Genomic DNA, 21,764 nt, shown 5'->3' with positions numbered 1-21,764 from the left:
TTACAGTTTATCAGAGTTCCTAGGATCTTTTCCTCAAATTTAAGAAATAAATTGTTATTCTCAAGGAAACATTATGCTTGAGTCTCCTGAAGGAAATACTAACATTTATTAACCATTTTCCTAGGTCAGGAATCTCTTGAGTTGCCATTGACAAATAAGTTCAATTTCAGCTTTTCTTTACCTTCTGGTATTTCTAGCTCCTCTTCTTTTCAATTTTTTTTTTTTTAATATCTTCCTTGGCTTAAAAACTCACAGATGCATTGCCCAGCCATGTTTTTTTGCCCCTTTTATTCTGGATTGTTGATATTTAGAAGAAATTTAATACAAAAATGCAATTATTCCCAAATGCATCACACCGATATCAGATTTTTTACATAATGAATAAAAATAATATATCCCAGAACTTGTGAATAAGGCTGTGAAGTCATATCTAAAAAAATTGGTCAAACTGATGATGTCTTATTGCCACCCATTGAAATTCCATATGTGCTGTATTCTACCTCTTCAGTTTTAAAACTTGCAGTTGCTACGAATGTGTATAAAATCTCTACACCCTTCGAAAATTGAACATATTCATTCATATTTTTTTGAGTAGAAATTTAGCCAGGCATTAAAAGTAATATAAAACTAACACAAGATACAGTTGTTTACCACAGGAATTTGGATTTGCTGAATAATGTATGAACACACTGGCATAATTCCTGACGGTGCAAAGCAGCATACGAGCCAATGTCTAGTAGGGGCAAGCGCTCATGTAAAGAACAATTAATTTGAGATCAGGAAGGCTTTGTGAAATTCTGGGAGTGGAGAACCCAGATGGCTACCTAGTTAGTGGGTGGAAACGTAGAGACCAAGGAGAGGTGAGGATTATAGTTAGAAAAGTGAGTGTGACTTATTCAGGGACCAGTAACGTTTCTGACCTAGCTAAAGCAAAGGATCTACAATGGGAAAGAGTGAAGACAAAATTGATTACTAGAGCAGGTTGCATTGTGGAGGATCTAAAAAAGGACATTTTTTTCTGAAAAAAAAAAAAATTCAAAGATCTATTGATGGCTTCTTAGCAGGTGAGTGAAATGGTAAAATCTGTGAGTTAAGAAGAAATAAATTCAGAGCGATGTTTATTAATGTATGTTCCCAGGATCATTAATTAATGGGGTTACTTCAAAAGGGCCAAGCAATGTCAAATAAGTGTGGAAAAAACTGGAGCATTTGACTTCAAAAGGAAAATACAGAATTTCCCTAACCTATTTGACCAGGGAACCCTTTCTAGGAAAACTGTGCTTGGATCATATATTCTATATATATTGATACCAACCTCAATGTATACATTGACATATGTAATAAATGTCCAATTCTGTGTTTTTAAATAGCTCGCTTGGTGTCTAGTTTGATTCTCTGTTCCCAGATTGGTAGAAATTCAGGATCTCTTAATTTCCCCCAGGAGTGTGTCTATGTTCTGGAGTCTTCTAGTGCCAGGGAGTTAGAAGGCTATGAAATGGCGAGGTGGCACTTATCTGCTGCTTTGGGTCATTGATGTATACTAGCATCTGCTGAGATGTCCTAACTGTTCTCTGGTCCTGGGGAATTGGTCAGTACTACTGTTGTTGAGACATGTCTTTCAAACCTGGTGGCTCTCTGTAGTTCTTCCATACTATTCTGGAATTGATGGGAATACTTTTCTTACTGATCTGTTCCATGCTGAGGTATAAGAAACTCTATGTGGACCCACAGGGGCCCCGTCTTTCTTAGACAAGTCAATTAGCTATTCTGTGAGGCCTTCCTGCTTTCTTTTGGCTTCTATCCAGGAAAAGGGGCAGATGTCCCATGTACCTAATGATTTTGGGCTTTTCCCATGAGATTTCCACCTAAATCTTCTACTCTATGCCATGAGTAAGTTTTGTTTCCTAGAAAGCTAAATTTTTAAAACTCATAAGCAACAAAGGGCTCCCTTTTCCTCATATTCTCCTATAGCTTCTATTCCCTGAGGAAGTGATTTAGTTGTCCGTAAGACAGCTTAAGACCGGGACAAGGATAGAGGCAAAGAAGACCTGAGGTAAAAAATCAGTTATTATTTCAAAGATACTTCCTACCACACTTTGAATGCCTTTTAGGAATTGCTGATTATAATCCACTGAGGATTAAAAGCCGATGAATAAAAGGATGTGTGTAGTAGTGGTGCTGCCTTGAGCTTTGATTATCATGTGTGGTCTTAATAAATAATGAATGCCTCCTTGTCTTGTAAATCACTGTCTTTGGCATGGTGCTTTGCACAGTCCTCTCCCACATTAACTCTTGAAAAGCCTTTCTTGCTTCTGGCAACTCTTCCTCCACCATATGCAGGACAGGCTAGCTCGTTGAAGACATGGGGACCAGCTGAGAGCCAACACCAATAAACAGACTCCTAGGTTAGCTCGAGATGAGCTGCCAGCTGACTGCAGGTGCTCAAGTGACCTCAGCTGAGACCAGAACTGCTCAGATGAGCCTCCACTGAAGTGTTGATATGAATCATAAACAAGTAAAATGGATGTCTAACCCACTGAGTGATGGAATTACTTTTATTGCATCAGTATAAAAATATGCAATACACTACAATGCAACAAAGTACATAATATGAGATGGTAGGTATTGAAGACAGAGGAGATACTTTGTGGGAAGATTTCCTCAATATGGATAATATGAGATGAGGCAAAAGAAAAATTCTAATGGGATGAGCAAGTTCCTTGGAAGGGGCTCATTTTTCATTCATTGGAAAAACAGTTCATTTTATTTTCTATTTTATAGGAACTAAAGAAAACGGAAGAGTCAAGTGTCATTATGTAGATGGTAGTCTTCAGTGACTTAGAAAACTGTAGACAGGTAGCTGGGTGGAACCATGCCAGATGGGGTCTTCGTATCATTCTGCAGTTGTGCCTTTTTGTAAATCACTCTCACTCTCACTGGCTTGGATTCAAGAGGTTGATTTCCTGACACTACTGAAATGAAGAATAAACAGTTGTCTTATATAAGCATATTCTCAGACACTACACTAGATTTATCTTAATTCCTGATGACATGTATTTTCCTAAAGATTTCCTCAAAGCAATGACAAAAACGTCATAAAACCAAGAAATGTCAAAAATATAGAGGGATTGATGAGATGTGTCTCCAAGTTCTGAATCGAAAGTCTATTATAAGGTGGACTGCTACGAGTTAGCTGTGATTAGCTAGGCTCAAATATACTAGCTCTAGTCTCAGGGGCACTTCTCCTAGTCCTATTAATGGCTTTTTTTTGAAATTTATTTTACATCCATCACCTTATTTAATCTTTACAACAATTCTAAGATTTAGACAATATTTTTATCCACAATTTTAGAGAGAAAGAACTGATGCCAGTTCTTTTCAACCCAGTTCAAAGGGCACTGGAATCCTGTGGTACCTCAAGAGCCCCTGAGCCAAAAGAGGAGGGAGGGGAAGAAAGGCCACTTGCTCTGGCTTCAACCAGAGCACATCTAATATACATAAGTATATACATTGTGTTTAAAAATTAGATATTCTAAATTTCTAATTATATATTATATATAACTAAACATATATGTATGATATGACATATATATATGGCACCCATTCAAATTTTGTTAGAGAAATTCCCAAACACTGTAGCATACCATGATGAGTCCTAATGCCCTTATGATCTACACTAGAAACTTCTTGAAGTCAGAGACCTCATCTTATCCTTTCTTTGGTCTCACAACAGTGTGGAACCTCCCTTGACCTGTGCGCCAGCCTTCGGAAGAAGGAGCCCATGGAAATCCTTGCCCTGGCGATGCTCTGGGTTCCAGAACAGCTCTGTCTAAGCATCTCCCATGACCCCTGGCAACCTTGCTGTCTGCTTCTCACTAAAGCCAATTAAATTACTCCCGATACCTGCAGCCTTCTCGCTGTTACCACGACTCATTGAGTTCTCACCCAAGAGGGAAGTGATGTCTTCTCCAAATATCCTGAGGCAATTTTCAATGAGAAATTGTACAAGAGAAATCTGTAACACAAAAGACAAGAATGGGGTGCTCTTTTCCATAGGGCATAGTTATAAATCACATTTTGTATACAGACCTTGGATCTAAGAAAAAATGGGAAGGACTTCCCAGTAAAATTCAGACTTGATAAAAATACGTAGAAACCAGGGGCACCTGGGTGGCTCAGTCGGTAAAGCGTCTGCCTTCGGCTCAGGTCATGAAAGCAGGGTGCTGGGATCAGCCCTATATCACACTCCCTGCTCAGCGGGAACCCTGCTTCTCCCTCTCCCACTCCCCCTGCTTGTGTTCCCTCTCTCGCTGTGTCTCTCTCAGTCAAGTAAATAAATAAAAGCTTAAGAAAAAACCTAAAAACAAAAACACATAGAAACCAGAGTTCTCTCAGAAATAACTTAGAAAGAGTGATACTTTCCCGTGTACTTTGGGTACACATTTTAAAATACTGCTCATCCGTGGGCTAAAGTTATAATGCGTGGCCTAGGTTAAGAGCTAACATTTTGGGATCAGTGGTTACATCTTTAAGCCTAGGATAAATTTGGGGGCCCCTCAGTTGAGCGTCTGACTCTTGATTTCGGCTCAGATCACAATCTCATGGTGGTGAGATCCAGCTCCACATGGAGCCAACTTTGGGCTCCGTGCTCAGCAGGGAATCGGCTTGGGCTTCTCCCTCTCCCTCTCCCTCTTCTTCTGCCCCTGCCCCTCTCACACTCTCTCTTTCCCTCTCTCAAATAAATACATATCAAAAAAATAAATAAAACTAGGATAATTTTCAAAGTAGCCTACCTTATTAAAGTTTACTTATTTTTTTGCTTTTAAATTTTGTTTCCAGTTTTACTGAGCTGTAACTGATGTATACCATCTTATGAAACTTTATAAAGTATGAACGACAACTTAAGAAAACCATTTCTTAAATGAAGAAGTATCATAAAGTTGGGAAGCAGGGATTTTGGTGGGGTTGTGAGGGAAAACCCACACAGCAGGAGAGAAAACGTATCTGTCTGTCTAACTTCAGTCGCTTCTCACGCATTGCTTTGCCTCATGCTGGCTCTCTCTGGGTGAGCTTGGGGAAGACCTGTCATCTTATTAGGATATTCTGGAATCTCTTGCTAGTTTCCATATGACGTAGCAGAGGTGAAATAGTAGCTGAGTACTTTTCTAGATGAGCCACAATTGGCAGAGGAAGGCCAATGTGTTTGGAGGCATGGGGGCTCATATTGCCCAAGCTACCCAGGATGTGCCAGTGATGACCGGAGGAGCTGGCTGTTGTCGCCATTGTGTAGTGAGGAAACCATGGCTTTGCCCAAGGTTACGAGTCCCTCAGGGATTAGGCTGAGAGTTGAACCTTGACTGGTGAAGCTCCAAAGCCCAGGTTCTTTCCTATCGTATCACACGACTCTTCTCTCTCTCGTTAATCAGTCTAGTGTTTAGTCTCCTGGAGGGGGAAGAAGTGACTCGACTGCTCCGAGTTTCCCGTTTAACGACACCCCTTCCCAGACCCCGCCAGAGTAGGATAAAGAACTCTGCCACTCCACAGGGGCCTAATGAAAATGTGCACTTCACAAAGTTCCATCCGTCAGAGTTACTACTGCACTTGTCTGGTTCAAAGTAGGGATTCTACCCCCTGGGGGACAAGAATGAGACCTCTCATTACCTTTCTTATCAAGTTGTCTTCCAATTCCAAGCTGCCGGAATCAGGTGGGTAAAGAACACTTGGGGCTATACAAACGGATAAATTATAAGCTGTCATCTGATTGGATGACGAATGTTGCTCAATGTTGTATAGCACTCCAAAAAGGTATCGAAAGAGAACAACATTTGCTCTTGGCAGCTGGGCTAAAAGCCTAAAGTCAGAAAAACACACTTTTAAATTAGGCAAGTGATCCCACTTAAGAGGTTGGAAAAACAGAGACAGGGAACAGGATACATCCTTGTATATCTAGCACACAACCCGCTCTAGCAGAGTTCCAGGCATGAAGGTATACAAAATTGTTGCACTGAATTCAGTTCCTGAGCCAGATAACAACTTCTCTGCTTAGTTAAATGTTTCACAGACTTTTAAGGTCATAGCCCTGGAAGTCAATGCTCTAGCATCTGTCTTGGACCAGGGAATTTCGTCTACCACTTTCATGGATCCAGAAGGGGTAAAATGGCCAAGGAGTCCACATTAATAAGATCAGGAGAAGAACAATAATAGCCCTAAAGCATGCCTCTATTCTGAAGCTGGACCCCATGGGTGTGAAGAATTGAAACTCTTTGGCGTTGGTCATGATTTTAGTAGGCAAAGCTGCAAAACGTAAGCCAATGTTTTCCTGATAGTATGTTGGGTGTATTTTGGAGATGTGACCAGAGTAGAGTAATTATGGCATCATTACCTCTGGGCTGCAGTTATCTTCTCCTCTTTGTTGCCTTGATCAATAACACTGAGCCATTTGTCATAGAGATCGGATAAAAATATACTTCCTTCGATATTTCTAAGAAAGTCCTTATGGAGATAAAAAAATATGTATATATATTGTAGAAAATATTTATTGGAAATATTCCAGAGAAAATATGTAGTTAAAAAATTCAGTTCAGCCCCCACTTCCTTCACAGATACCCAAACTGGGACCCACACGGAGCTCGGCTCTGAGTCTCCATTGACTTGCACACGCAGGAGCAGGTGCTTGGATTTTCTCCCGCTAAAACTTAGAGGCATAAAAGCAGAGCTTAGCCTGTGGTGGAAATGAAGATAAAGCTCCCTTCTATCCTCTGGAACTTATTTTTTGTGTGTGCTTTTTTTGCAAAGTACCACAAACTGACAGGGTCTGGCTATAGACCATCCTAAATCCTATTAGCTTCCTGGACAGAAATACACATACCCATGTTGCTTGTTTTAGACAAAGTGCTAGCTCTTAATTCTAGCAAGAAAAGGCCTGAAACAATCAAAACACAAACAGGTGGGCTCTTGCACACATATTAGGAAAGAACTAGGTCTTCTCGCTCGGGGTATGTGTGCTCCCTGGAAGAAAGCTACTCTCACAATTGCTTCATTCTTCCTTTTCTTAACTGTCTAAAAGTCGAGAGTCTAATGGCAGACTCACTGTGGTCCTGAGGATAGATTCATTTCTAGTTTAGGACAATTGTCCGGTTAGTTTGCCATGATATTATCAAGGCCAAGGTTGCAGAGTCTGATTCTCCACCAAGATCCGTCAACTTCAGGAAGAGAAAACTTTAGAAATGTCTAAGCACCATACCCACAAGTGCACACCCTCTTCCTAGTCGGTGCTGATAACACAGAATCAGGAAGGAACCTCCTAACTCTTGCTAAAAAATCGATTCCATGTGTGCACCTTACAGAGGGCAACGCTCATCTTGCTACCTAGTGTATCATCATTCTTCTCCTGTCTCCCAATGCCTACATGTATACTACTGGATATCACTATGGTCCCAGAGTAGGAGTGGTTACCTAAGTCATTTGCTATTTATCACATCTTCGAACATTAACGGGGGACAAGGAAAGACCAAATGTGACTGAGATTCAAAGACTGTACTCATTACTACATTAACATAGGGTTGTTCAGAGCTGTTAATTAGTGCCAAGGTGGATGGATTAAATTTTTTCCCTGCTCTATTTCTTTTGGAAACTTTGCCATCATTAGCAGGGTGGTGAGGATGTCTGCTTCGGTAAACAGTGTGTTTGTGTCAGTGCGTATTTTGAAATTTATTATCATGACTAGTAGTCATTTCAGTATTAGTATTTTGCATGGAGTCTTCAGGAGTGGAGGTGGGGAGGGCGGTGTGTAGTGAAAACAGAAAGTATTTCTAACACATGGGGCTTTTAACTCCTAAAGTAGCTTCCTTAAATTTTGATTTTCTCAAGCATTTTCAGCTTGTCAGGTTCTTAATCTATTATGCCCATTACAGTTCTTGAGCAGTCATGATGAAGGACACCAATCATAGCTTCAGTTACTCACGTGTGGATAATGCTAGAACCTTCCCTACCTTTAAGACGGATGCGACCACATGAACAGATTCGCTGTACGGGTTCACTTTGACCCCAGAATTTAGTTTTTTCTTTAGGACTCTGCAGGATTTTATATTGGCTGATTTGCGGAAGACGCCTTCTGTGAGTGGCCCTTTTTGATTAATAAAGGAAAGCATATCCTGTAGGAAGAAAAGAAAAGTATATGGCATCTCATATCCAAAAACGCAGAGCACAAGCTTGCCTCCGTTTTGAAAGAGGAGGGGAATGTAATGGTACACTGTTTTTGAGCTGGAAGGACTAAAGTCAATTTAGATTTTTTTTTTTTTCAGTGTCTCTCTATATACTTTCTACCCAAATATCCATTTTACAGTCATACACTGAAACATTTTAAACACTTCTTTTAATCAGATTTTCCTATCCACTGAGTTTCCACTTTTAAATCAAACTTCTCTGCTTCAAAGCCTTTGGGGAATCACCATCTGTTTCCTACTTTAGCATTTTTTTCTAATTATTCCCTACATAGAAGCTCTTCCCCAAGTATGGAAGTCTATTTAGGAAATACTCATTTCCCATTTGTTTATTTCTCTTTAAGTGACTCTATACTCCTTTCCTACTTGTTCTATTTCCTTCCCTCTTTTAAAGTCAGGCTCAGAAACTCTCTTGTCCTTCTCTGATTACCCTCCCTTCTCATAAGTCTTAAATTGTCTTTTGCTCTATCTTCATGTCCACTCCCTGCTGTGTAGAAACATAATAAGGGCTGGACTCAGGGAATCCAACAGATCTGAAGTCTATTATGCTACTTATCTATTGTGTGAGCTGGGGCACATACATCCTGTACTGAGGCTTTTCTGATTCGTTTAGGCAGTGCGGAGGATGATAATCCTAGGTAGCCCCTAAATTTGCCGTGATGCATGGACCTGGGGTAGTAGCTAGCAGGTAACATGCTAGCTAAGGTGATATATTTCTTCATAGCTAGCAGAACGTTCCCTACATACCGTACAGTGCTTGCAGAGATACCGAATACTCAGTGAATGTACACACTGACAATTCACTACAGCAGTTTGAGATAACACGGGCCAAACTCTGTGGCTTTCATTTGCCATACTCTGTTAGGATTAACAGATTCCTATTTGCCAGAGGATGAGTCTATGCTCGTGTCAGATGTTTGCAGTTGTTAGACTGAGTAGACTCTGCTGAAGGAGACTTGAGACTCATGTGAGCAGGAAGGCAATGAAGGGAGAGTGTGAAGATGAGGTGGACTCTCAGAGACTCACATACACAGAGTCCATTTTGACTGATCTGAACAGGCCTCCATGGGTCTTTGTGGAAAGAAGACAGAAGTGGAATGGACAAGAATGTCTTTTCCTTTTGTATTTGCCTCATGAGTCTGCTGGACCTAAATCAGATTCTGTTCTTTGAAATAACAGTAACAGAGCTTCTCTGCCAAAGCCAGGGACTATGTAATGACTTCTCCATTTGGGGATAGATTTGGATGAGGACGCTTGGCCTTTCAGTTTCCGCTCCTCAGGAGGGCTATAGAAGACCAAAAGGAGATGACCTACCAGAATTGGAAAGGGCAGGTTGTCTTTATCACAGATATCCATGAGGGAAACTCCAAAGAGCTGTCCTGGCTTTGCGGAAGGTGGGGCTGTGCACTGGGTGAGCTGGCAAGTGCGGGAGCCCCACCAAAAGGCCCTGTCTCTGAAAAAATGGCTTTTCACAGTCTTCCGGCCGGAGTCTAAGAAGAAGAGAGAGTACTAGTAGTAGTAGTTGTTGTTTAATATGCTGAACCTTCTTTTTCCTTTTTTTTTTTTTTTTTTACAGATTTTATTCATATTTTGACAGAGGGAGAGAGACAACGAGAGAGGGAACACAAGCAGGGGGAGGGGGAGAGGGAGAAGCAGGCTTCCCTCAGAGCAGGGAGCCCAACGCGGGGGTCGATTCCAGGACCCCCGGATCATGACCTGAGCTGAAGGCAGACACTTAACAACTGAGCCACCCATGTGCTCCAGGCTCATCTTAATTCCTAATGACTTGTATTTTCCTATAGATTTCCTCAAAGCAATGTGGTAAGCATCATAAAACCAAGAAATGTCAGAAATATGGAGGGATTGATGATACGTGTCTCCAGGTTCTGAATCGAAAGTCTACCTTCTAAGGTGGACTGCTGCCAGGTAGCTGTGATTAGCTAGGCTCAAATCATACTACCTCTGGTGTCAGGAGCACTTCTGCTACTCCTATTAATGGGTTTTTCTTGGATTACATCCATCATCTTATAGAGTGTTTACCACAATTCTAAGATTTAGACATTATTTTTATCTACATTTTAGAGATGAATAAACTGATGCTGAGCTGGAATAACTGGCCAAATATAATATAGCTGGTAAATGGGGGCATAGGAATTTACACTCTGGAGAGGTTGTTTGACATCAAGTCAAGTCCTTTTTTCTCAATGATGCCAGTTCTTTTCAACCCGTTTCAAAGGGCACTGGATTCCTGTGGTGCCTCAAGAGCCCCTGAGCCAAAAGAGGAGGGAGGGGAAGAAAGGCCCCTTGCTCTGGCTTCAACCAGAGCACATCTAATATACATAAATATATATATTATGATTATATATTTATATAGAATAAGTATCTAATTATATATTATATATATATAACTACATATATATGATGTTATATATATATATGTGTATATATATAGAGAGAGAGAGAGAACCCATTTAGAATTTTGTTAGAAAAAATTCCCAAACACTGTAGCATACCATGAAGTGTCCTAATGCCCTTATGATCTACACTAGAAACTTCTTTAAGTCAGACATCTCATCTTGTCCTTTCTTTGGTCTCACAACAGTGTGGAACCTCCCCCGATCAGTGAGCCAGCCTTCGGAAGAAGGAGCACATGGAAATCCTTGCCCTGGCGATGCTCTGGGCTCCAGAACATCTCCCATGACCCCTGGAAACATTGCTGTCTGCTTCTCACTAAAGCCAATTAAATTACTCCCGGTACCTGCAGCCTTCTCGCTGTTACCACGACTCATTGAGTTCTCGCCCAAGAGGGAAGTGATGTCTTCTCCAAATATCCTGAGGCAATTTTCAATGAGAAATTGTACAAGACAAATCTGTAACACAAAAAGACAAGAATGGGGTGCTCTTTTCCATAGGGCATAGTTATAAATCACATTTTCTATACAGACCTTGGATCTAAGAAAAAATGGGAAGGACTTCTCAGAAAAATTCAGAGTTGATAAAAATACGTAGAAACCAGGGGCGCCTGGGTGGCTCAGTCGGTTAAGCGTCTGCGTTCGGCTCAGGTCATAATCCCAGGGTGCTGGGATCAGCCCTACATCGGGCTCCCTGCTCAGCGGGAAGCCTGCTTCTCCCTCTCCCACTCCCCCTGCTTGTGTTCCCTCTCTCGCTGTGACTCTCTCAGTCAAGTAAATAAATAAAAGTTTAAAAAAAACACAAAGAAACAGAAACACATAGAAACCAGAGTTCTCTCAGAAATAACTTAGAAAGAGTGATACTTTCCTGTGTACTTTGGGTACACATTTTAAAATACTGCCCATCCGTGGGCTAAAGTTATAATGCGTGGCCTAGTTTAAGAGCTAACATTTTGGGATCAGTGGTTATGTCTTTAAGCCTAGGATAAATTTCGGGGCCCCTCAGTTGGGCGTCTGACTCTTGATTGTGGCGCAGATCACGATCTCACGGTGGTGCGATGCAGCCCCACATGGAGCCAACTTTGGGCTCCGTGCTCAGCGGGGAATGGGCTTGGGCTTCTCCCTCTCCCTCTCCCTCTTCTTCTGCCCCTGCCCCGCTCACGCTCTCTCTTTCCCTCTCTCAAATAAATACATATCAAAAAATAAATAAAACAAGGATAATTTTCAAAGTAGCCTACCTTATTAAAGTTTACTTATTTTTTGCTTTTAAATTTTGTTTTCAGTTTTACTGAGCTGTAACTGATGTATACCATCTTATGAAACTTTATAAAGTATGAATGACAACTTAAGAAAACCATTTCTTAAATGAAGAAGTATCATAAAGTTGGGAAGCAGGGATTTTGGTGGGGTTGTGAGGGAAAACCCACACAGCAGGAGAGAAAACGTATCTGTCTGTCTAACTTCAGTCCCTTCTCACGCATTGCTTTGCCTCATGCTCGCTCTCTCTGGGTGAGCTTGGGGAAGACCTGTCATCTTATTAGGATATTCTGGAATCTCTTGCTAGTTTCCATATGACGTAGCAGAGGTGAAATAGTAGCCGAGTACTTTTCTAGATGAGCCACAATTGGCAGAGGAAGGCCAATGTGTTTGGAGGCATGGGGGCTCATATTGCCCAAGCCACCCAGGATGTGCCAGTGATGACCAGAGGAGCTGGCTGTTGTCGCCATTGTGTAGTGAGGAAACCATGGCTTTGCCCAAGGTTACGACTCCCTCAGGGATTAGGCTGAGAGTTGAACCTTGACTGGTGAAGCTCCAAAGCCCAGGTTCTTTTCTATCGTATCACATGACTCTTCTCTCTCTCCTTTAGTCAGTCTAGTGTTTAGTCTCCCGAAGGGGGAAGAAGTGACTCGACTGCTCCGAGTTTCCCGTTTAACGACACCCCTTCCCAGACCCCGCCAGAGTAGCATAAAGAACTCTGCCACTCCACAGGGGCCTAATGAAAATGTGCACTTCACAAAGTTCCATCCGTCAGAGTTACTACTGCACATGTCCGGTTCAAAGTAGGGATTCTACCCCCGGGGGACAAAAATGAGAGCTTTCATTACCTTTTTTATCAAGTTGTCTTCCAATTCCAAGGTGTCGAAATCAGGTGGGTAAAGAACGCTTGGGGCTATACAAACGGATAAATTATAAGCTGTCATCTGATTGGATGACGAATGTTGCTCAATGTTGTATAGCACTCCAAAAAGGTATCGCAAGAGAACAACATTTGCTCTTGGCAGCTGGGCTAAATGCCTAAGGTCAGAAAAACACACTTTTAAATTAGGCAAGTGATTCCACTTAGGAGGTTGGAAAAACAGAGACAGGGAACAGAATACATCCTTGTATATCTAGCACACAACCCGCTCTAGCAGAGTTCCAGGCATGAATGTAGACAAAATTGTTGCACTGAATTCAGTCCCTGAGCCAGATAAACACTTCTCTGGTTAGTTAAATGTTTGACAGACTTTTAAGGTCATAGCCCTGGCAGTTGATGCTCTTGCATGTGTCTTGAACCAGGGAATTTTGTCTACCAGTTTCAAGGATCCAGAAGGTGTCAAATGGCCAAGGAGTCCAGATTAATAAGATCAGGAGAAGAACAATAATAGTCCTAAAGCGTGCCTCTATTCTGAAGTTGGGCCCCATGGGTGTGAAGAATTGAAACTCTTTGGCGTTGGTCATGATTATAGTGGGCAAAGCTGCAAAATGTAAGCCAATGTTTTCCTAATAGTATGTTGGGTGTATTTTGGAGATGTGACCAGAGTAGAGTAATTATGGCATCATTACCTCTGGGCTGCAGTTATCTTCTCCTCTTTGTTGCCTTGATCAATAACACCGAGCCATTTGTCATAGAGGTCAGATAAAAATATACTTCCGTGGATATTTCTAAGAAAATCCTTAGGGAGATAAAAAAAATATATATATATATATATATCTATACATAAATATAAACTATAGAAACTATGTATTGGAAATATTCCAGAGAAAATATGTAGTTAAAAAATTCAGTTCAGCCCCCACTTCCTTCACAGATACCCAAACTGGGACCCACACGGAGCTCGGCTCTGACTCTCCATTGACTTGCACACGCAGGAGCAGGTGCTTGGATTTTCTCCCGCTAAAACTTAGAGGCATAAAAGCAGAGCTTAGCCTGTGGTGGAAATGAAGATAAAGCTCCCTTCTATCATCTGGAACTTATTTTGTGTGAGTGCTTTTTTTTTTGTAAAGTACCACAAACTGACAGGGTCTGGCTATAGACCATCCTAAATCCTATTAGCTTCCTGGACAGAAATACACATACCCATGTTGCTTGTTTTAGACAAGGTGCTAGCTCTTAACTCTGGCAAGAAAAGGCCTGAAACAATCAAAACACAAACAGGTGGGCTCTTGCACACATATTAGGAAAGAACTAGGTCTTCTCACTCTGGGTATGTGTGCTCCCTGGAAGAAAGCTACTCGCACAATTGCTTCATTCTTCCTTTTCTTAACTGTCTAAAAGTCGAGAGTCTAATGGCAGACTCACTGTGGTCCTGAGGATAGATTCATTTCTAGTTTATGCCAATTGCCCAGTTAGTTTGCCATGATATTATCAAGGCCAAGGTTGCAGAGTCTGATTCTCCACCAAGATCGATCAACTTCAGGAAGAGAAAACTTTAGAAATGTCTAAGCACTCTCCCCACAAGTGCTCACCCTCTCCCTAGTCAGTGCTTATAACACGGAATCAGGAAAGAACCTCCTAACTCTTGCTAGAAAATGGATTCCATGTGTGCACCTTACAGAGGGCAACACTCATCTTGCTACCTAGTGTAGCATGATTCTTCTCCTGTCTCCTGATGCCTGTATGTATATTACTACTGGATATCACTATGGCCCCAGTGTAGGAGTGGTTACCTAAGTCATTTCTGGACCTTGCTATTGATCACATCTTCGAACATTAACGGGGGACAAGGGAAGACCATATGCGACTGACATTCTATGACTGTAGTAATTACTATGTTAACATAGGGTTGTTCAGAGCTGTTCATAAGTGCCAAGGTGGATGGATTAAATTCTTTCCCTGTTGTATTTCTTTTGGAAAGTTTGCCTTCATTAGGAGGGTGGTGAGGATGTTTTCATGGGTAAACTGTGTATGTATCGGTGCGTATTTTGAAATTTATTATCATGACTAATAGTCATTTCAGTATTAGTATTTTGCATGGAGTCTTTAGGAGTGAAGGTGGGGAGGGCGGTGTGTAGTGAAAAGAGAAAGTATTTCTAACACATGTGGCTTTTAACTCCTAAAGTCGCTTCCTTAAATTTTGATTTTGTTAAGCGTTTTTCAGCTTGTCAGGTTCTTAATCTATTATGCCCATTATTGTTCTTGAGCAGTCTTGATGAAGGACACCAGTCATAGCTTCAGTTACTCGTGTGTAGATACTGCTAGAACCTTCCCTACCTTTAAGACGGATGCGACCACATGAACAGATTCGCTGTATGGGTTCACTTTGACCCCAGAATTCAGTTTTTCCTTTAGGACATGGCAGGATTTTATATTGGCTGAGTTTCTGAATATGCCTTCTGTGAGGGGCCCTTTTTCATTAATAAAGGAAAGCATACCCTGTAGGAAGAAAAGAAAAGTATATGGCATCTCATATCCACAAACGCAGAGCACAAGCTTGCCTCCGTTTTGAAAGAGGAGGGGAATGTACTGGTACACTGTTTTAGAGCAGGAAGGACCAAAGTCGATTTAGATTGTTTTTTTTTCAGTGTCTCTCTATATACTTTCTACCCAAATATCCATTTGACAGTCATACACTGAAACAATTTAAACAGTTCTTTTAATCAGATTTTCCTTTCCATTGAGTTTCCACTCTTAAATCAAACTTCTATGCTTCAAGGCCTTTGCGGAATCACCATCTGTTTCCTACTTTACCATTCTTTTCTCATTATTCCCTTATGTAGAGGCTCTTCCCCAAATATGGAAGTCTATTTAGCGAATACTCATTTCCCATTTGTTTATTTTTCTTTAAGTGACTCTATACTCCTTTCCTACTTGTTCTATTTCCTTCCCTCTTTTAAAGTCAGGCCCAGAAACTCTCTTCTCTTTCTCTGATTACCCTCCCTTCTCATGAGTCTTAAATTCTCTTTTGCTCTATCTTCATGTCCTCTCTCTGCTGTGTAGAGTCTTAATAAGGGCTGGACTCAGGGAATAAAATGGATCTGAAGTCTATTATGCTACTTATCTATTGTGTGAGCTGGGGCACATACATCCTGTACTGAGGCTTTTCTGAATCGGTTAGGAAGTGTGGAGGATGATAATCCTAGCTAGCTCCTAAATTTGCTGTGATGCATGGACCTGGGGTAGTAGCTAGCAGGTAACAAAGTAGCTAATATGATACATTTCTTCATAGCTAGGAGAACGTTCCCTACATCCCGTACAGTGCTTGCAGAGACACCGAATACTCAGTGAAGGTCCACACTGACAATTCACTAGAGCAGTTTGAGATAACACAGGCCAAACTCTGTGGCTTTCATTTGACATATTCTGTTAGGATTAACAGATTCCTATTTGCCAGAGGATGAGTCCATGCTCATGTCAGATGTTTGCAGTTGTTAGACTGAGTAGACTCCACTGAAGGAGACTTGAGACTCATGTGAGTGCAGGAAGGCAATGAAGGGAGAGTGTGAAGATGAGGTGGACTCTCAGAGACTCACATACACAGAGTCCTTTTTGACTGATCTGAACAGGCTTCGGTGGGTCTTTGTGGAAACAAGACCCATGTGGAATGGATAATAAAGTCTTTTCCTGTTGTATTAGCCTCACGACTCTGCTGGACGTAAGTCAGATTCTGTTCCTTGAAATAACGGTAACAGAGCTTCTCAGCCAAAGCCAAGGGCTGTCTAATGACTTCTCCATTTGGGGATAGATTTGGATGAGGACACGTGGCCTCTCAGAGTTTCCCCTCCTCAGGAGGGCTGTAGAAGACCAAAAGGAGATGACCTACCAGAATTGGGAAGGGCAAGTTGTCTTTATCACACACATCCATGAGGGAAACTCCAAAGAGCTGTCCTGGCTTTGCGGAAGGTGGGGCTGTGCACTGGGTGTGCTGGGAAGTGCCGGAGCCCCACCAAAAGGCCCTGTCTCTGAAAAAATGGCTTTTCACAGTCTTCCGACCGGAGTCTAAGGAAGAAGAGAGAGTACTAGTAGTAGTAGTTGTTGTTGTTTAATACGCTGAACCTTCTTTTTCCTTTTTTTTTTTTCTTACACATTTTATTTATATTTTGACAGAGGGAGAGAGACAGCGAGAGAGGGAACACAAACAGGGGGAGGGGCAGAGGGAGAAGCAGGCTTCCCTCGGAGCAGGGAGCCCGATGCGGGGCTCGATCCCAGGACCCCGGGATCATGACCTGAGCTGAAGGCAGACGCTTAATGACTGAGCCACCCAGGCGCCCCAGACTCATCTTAATTCCTGATGACTTGTATTTTCCTAAAGATTTCCTCAAAGCAATGTGGTAAGCATCATAAAACCAAGAAATGTCAGAAATATGGAGGGATTGATGATACGTGTCTCCAGGTTCTGAATCGAAAGTCTACCTTCTAAGGTGGACTGCTGCCAGGTAGCTGTGATTAGCTAGGCTCAAATCGTACTAGCTCTAGTCTCAGGGGCACTTCTCCTAGTCCTATTAATGGCTTTTTGTGGATTCCATCCATCATCTTATTTAGTCTTTACCACAATTCTAAGATTTAGACATTATTTTGTCTACATTTTAGAGATCAATAAACTGATGCTGAGCTAGAAAAACTGATCAAAGGTAATATAGCTGGTAAATGGGGGCACAGGACTTTACACTCTGGAGAGGTTTTTTGACATCAAGTCAAGTCCTTTTTTCTCAATGATGCCAGTTCTTTTCAACCTGTTTCAAAGGGCACTGGAATCCTGTGGTGCCTCAAGAGCCCCTGAGCCAAAAGAGGAGGGAGGGGAAGAAAGGCCCCTTGCTCTGGCTTCAACCAGAGCACATCTAATATACATAAATATATATATTATTGTTATATTTATATAGTATAAGTATCTAATTATATATTATATATATATATATAACTACATATATATGTATGGTGTTGTATATATATATATAGATATATAGCACCCATTTAAAATTTTGTTAGAAAAAATTCCCAAACACTATAGCATACCATGATGAGTCCTAATGCCCTTATGATCTACACTAGAAACTTCTTGAAGTCAGACACCTCATCTTATCCTTTCTTTGGTCTCACAACAGTGTGGAACCTCCCTTGACCTGTGAGCCAGCCTTCGGAAGAAGGAGCCCATGGAAATCCTTGCCCTGGCGATGCTCTGGGCTCCAGAACAGTTCTGTCTAAGCATCTCCCATGACCCCTGGTAACCTTGCTGTCTGCTTCTCACTAAACCCAATTAAATTACTCCCGGTACCTGCAGCCTTCTCGCTGTTACCACGACTCATTGAGTTCTCGCCCAAGAGGGAAGTGATGTCTTCTCCAAATATCCTGAGGCAATTTTCAATGAGAAATTGTACAAGACAAATCTGTAACACAAAAAGACAAGAATGGGGTGCTCTTTTCCATAGGGCATAGTTATAAATCACATTTTCTATACAGACCTTGGATCTAAGAAAAAATGGGAAGGACTTCTCAGAAAAATTCAGAGTTGATAAAAATATGTAGAAACCAGGGGCGCCTGGGTGGCTCAGTTGGTTAAGCGTCTGCGTTCGGCTCAGGTCATAATCCCAGGGTGCTGGGATCAGCCCTACATCAGGCTCCCTGCTCAGCGTGAAGCCTGCTTCTCCATCTCCCACTCCCCCTGCTTGTGTTCCGTCTCTCGCTGTGTCTCTCTCAGTCAAGTAAATAAATAAAAGTTTAAGGAAAAAACAAAAAAACCCAAAAACACATAGAAACCAGAGTTCTCTCTGAAATAACTTAGAAAGAGTGATACTTTCCCGTGTACTTTGGATACACATTTTAAAATACTGCTCATCAGTGGGCTAAAGTTATAATGCGTGGCCTAGTTTAAGAGCTAACATTTTGGGATCAGTGGTTACATCTTTAAGCCTAGGATAAATTTCTGGGCCCCTCAGTTGGGCGTCTGACTCTTGATTTCGGCGCAGATCACGATGTCATGGTGGTGAGATCCAGCCGCACATGGAGCTAACTTTGGGCTCCGTGTTCAGCGGGGAATCGGCTTAGGCTTCTCCCTCTCCCTCTTCCTCTGCCCCTGCCCCACTCATCCTCTCTCTTTCCATCTCTTAAATAAATACATATCAAAAAATAAATAAAACTAGGATAATTTTCAAAGTAGCCTACCTTATTAAAGTTTACTTATTTTTTGCTTTTAAATTTTGTTTCCAGTTTTATTGAGCTGTAACTGATGTATAACATCTTATGAAACTTAATGAAGTATGAACAAAAACTTAAAACCATTTCTTAAATGAAGAAGTATCTTAAAGTTGGGAAGCAGGGATTTTGGTGCGGTTGTGAGGGAAAACCCACACAGCTGCAGAGAAAATGTATCTGTCTGTCTAACTTCAGTCCATTCTCACGCATTGCTTTGCCTCATGCTGGCTCTCTTGGTGAGCTTGGGGAAGACCTGTCATCTTATTAGGATATTCTGGAATCTCTTCCTAGTTTCCGTATGATGTAGCAGAGGTGAAATAGTAGCCGAGTACTTTTCTAGATGAGCCACAATTGGCAGAGGAAGGCCAATGTGTTTGGAGGCATGGGGGCTCATATTGCCCAAGCCACCCAGGATGTGCCAGTGATGACCAGAGGAGCTGGCTGTTGTCGCCATTGTGCAGTGAGGAAACCATGGCTTTGCCCAAGGTTACGAGTCCCTCAGGGATTAGGCTGAGAGTTGAACCTTGACTGGTGAAGCTCCAAAGCCCAGGTTTTTTCTATCGTATCACACGACTCTTCTATCTCTTTTTTAGTCAGTCTAGGTTTAGTCTCCTGGAGAGAGAAGAAGTGACTCGACCACTCTGAGTTTCCCGTTTAACGACACCCCTTTCCAGACCCCGCCAGAGTAGCATAAAGAACTCTGCCATTCCACAGGGGCCTAATGAAAATGTGCAGTTCACAAAGTTCCATCCGTCAGAGTTACTACTGCACATGTCCGGTTCAAAGAAGGGATTCTACCCCCTGGGGGACAAGAATGAGACCTCTCATTACCTTTTTTATCATGTTGTCTTCCAATTCCAAGCTTTCGGAATCAGGTGGGTAAAGAACGCATGGGGCTATACAAACGGATAAATTATAAGCTTTCATCTGATTGGATGACGAATGTTGCTCAATGTTGTATAGCACTCCAAAAAGGTATCGCAAGAGAACAACATTTGCTCTTGGCAGCTGGGCTAAAAGCCTAAGGTCAGAAAAACACACTTTTAAATTAGGCAAGTGATTCCACTTAGGAGGTTGGAAAAACAGAGACAGGGAACAGGATACATCCTTGTATATCTAGCACACAACCCGCTCTAGCAGCGTTCCAGGCATGGATGTATACAAAATTGTTGCACTGAATTCAGTTCCTGAGCCAGATACACACTTGCCTGGTTGGTTAAATGTCTGACAGACTTTTAAGGTCATAGCCCTGGCAGTTGTTGCTCTTGATCTGTCCTGGACCAGGGAATTTTGTCTACCAGTTTCATGGATCCAGAAGGTGTAAAACGGCCAAGGTGTCCACATTAATAAGATCAGGAGAAGAACAATAATAGCCCTAAAGTGTGCCTCTATTCTGAGCTGGCCCCCATGGGCGTGAAGAATTGAAACTCTTTGGCGTTGGTCATGATTATAGTGGGCAAAGCTGCAAAATGTAAGCCAATGTTTTCCTCATAGTATGTTGGGTATTATTTGGAGATGTGACCAGAGTAGAGTAATTATGCATCGTTACCTCCGGGCTGCCGTTATCATCTCCTCTTTGTTGCCTTGATCAATAACACCGAGCCATTTGTCATAGAGATCAGATAAAAATATACTTCCTTGGATATTTCTCAGAAAGTCCTTAGGGAGATAAAAAAAAATATGTGTATATATTATAGAAAAATATGCATTGGAAATATTCTAGAGAAAATATGTAGTTAAAAAATTCAGTTCAGCCCCCACTTCCTTCACAGATACCCAAACTGGGACCCACACGGAGCTCGGCTCTGACTCTCCATTGACTTGCACACGCAGGAGCAGGTGCTTGGATTTTCTCCCGCTAAAACTTAGAGGCATAAAAGCAGAGCTTAGCCTGTGGTGGAAATGAAGATAAAGCTCCCTTGTATCATCTGGAACTTATTTTGTATGTGTGCTTTTTTTGCAAAGTACCACAAACTGACAGCGTCTGGCTATAGACCATCCTAAATCCTATTAGCTTCTTGGACAGAAATACACATACCCATGTTGCTTGTTTTAGGCACACTGCTAGCTCTTAATTCTAGCAAGAAAAGGCCTGAAACAATCAAAACACAAACAGGTGGGCTCTGGCACACATATTAGGAAAGAAGTAGGTCTTCTCACTCGGGGTATGCGTGCTCCCTGGAAGAAAGCTACTCTCACAATTGCTTCATTCTTCCTTTTCTTAACTGTCTAAAAGTCGAGAGTCCAATGGCAGACTCACTGTGGTCCTGAGGATAGATTCATTTCTAGTTTAGGACAATATCCAGTTAGTTTGCCATGATAGTATCAAGGCCAAGGTTGCAGAGTCTCATTCTCCACCAAGATCCGTCAACTTCAAGAAGAGAAAAGTTTAGAAATGTCTAAGCACTCTCCCCACAAGTGCTCACCCTCTTCCTAGTCGGTGCTTATAACACGGAATCAGGAAAGAACCTCCTAACTCTTGCTAGAAAATGGATTCCATGTGTACACCTTACAGAGGGCAACACTCATCTTGCTACCTAGTGTATCATCATTCCTCTCCTGTCTCCTGATGCCTATATGTATATTACTACTGGATATCACTATGACCGCAGTGTAGGAGTGGTTACCTAAGTCATTTCTGGACTTTGCTATGGATCACATCTTCGAACATTAACGGGGGACAAGGGAAGACGAAATGTGACTGAGATTCTACGACTGTAGTCATTACTACGTTAACATAGG

General features: G+C 41.8%; 1 protein-coding gene across 1 annotated transcript; it reads right to left on the bottom strand.

The window, feature by feature from the left end:
* Positions 1 to 5,646: 5,646 nt before the first annotated feature.
* On the bottom strand, positions 5,647 to 11,081 carry LOC135363232 (rho GTPase-activating protein 20-like). Its single transcript, XM_064583872.1, has 3 exons — positions 9,537 to 11,081; positions 7,992 to 8,153; positions 5,647 to 6,492 (listed from the first exon to the last, which is right to left on the bottom strand). The coding sequence occupies exons 1-3, from the start codon at positions 9,576 to 9,578 to the stop codon at positions 6,379 to 6,381; spliced, it is 318 nt and encodes a 105-aa protein (XP_064439942.1). The 5' UTR covers positions 9,579 to 11,081; the 3' UTR covers positions 5,647 to 6,378.
* Positions 11,082 to 21,764: the final 10,683 nt, after the last annotated feature.

The sequence above is a fragment of the Mirounga angustirostris genome, unplaced genomic scaffold, assembly GCF_029215605.1.
Source record: "Mirounga angustirostris isolate CCGP_5_RB_7025 unplaced genomic scaffold, mMirAng1.0.hap1 SCAF_69, whole genome shotgun sequence".
NCBI classification, from domain to species: Eukaryota; Metazoa; Chordata; class Mammalia; order Carnivora; family Phocidae; genus Mirounga; species Mirounga angustirostris.
The sequence above is the reverse complement of the archived record's forward strand: the minus strand, read 5'-3'. Positions and strand labels throughout refer to the sequence as shown.

What these genes read in the sequence shown, in the direction of transcription:
- LOC135363232 (XM_064583872.1), bottom strand. Translation starts at nt 9,578, where the DNA reads ATGGATATCTGTGATAAAGACAACCTGCCCTTTCCAATTCTG. An exon ending in ACCTGCCCTTTCCAATTCTG is followed by an intron (nt 8,154 to 9,536) that starts GTAGGTCATCTC and finishes TTCTTCCTACAG; the next exon opens with GATATGCTTTCCTTTATTAA. An exon ending in TGGTCGCATCCGTCTTAAAG is followed by an intron (nt 6,493 to 7,991) that starts GTAGGGAAGGTT and finishes TATCTCCATAAG; the next exon opens with GACTTTCTTAGAAATATCGA.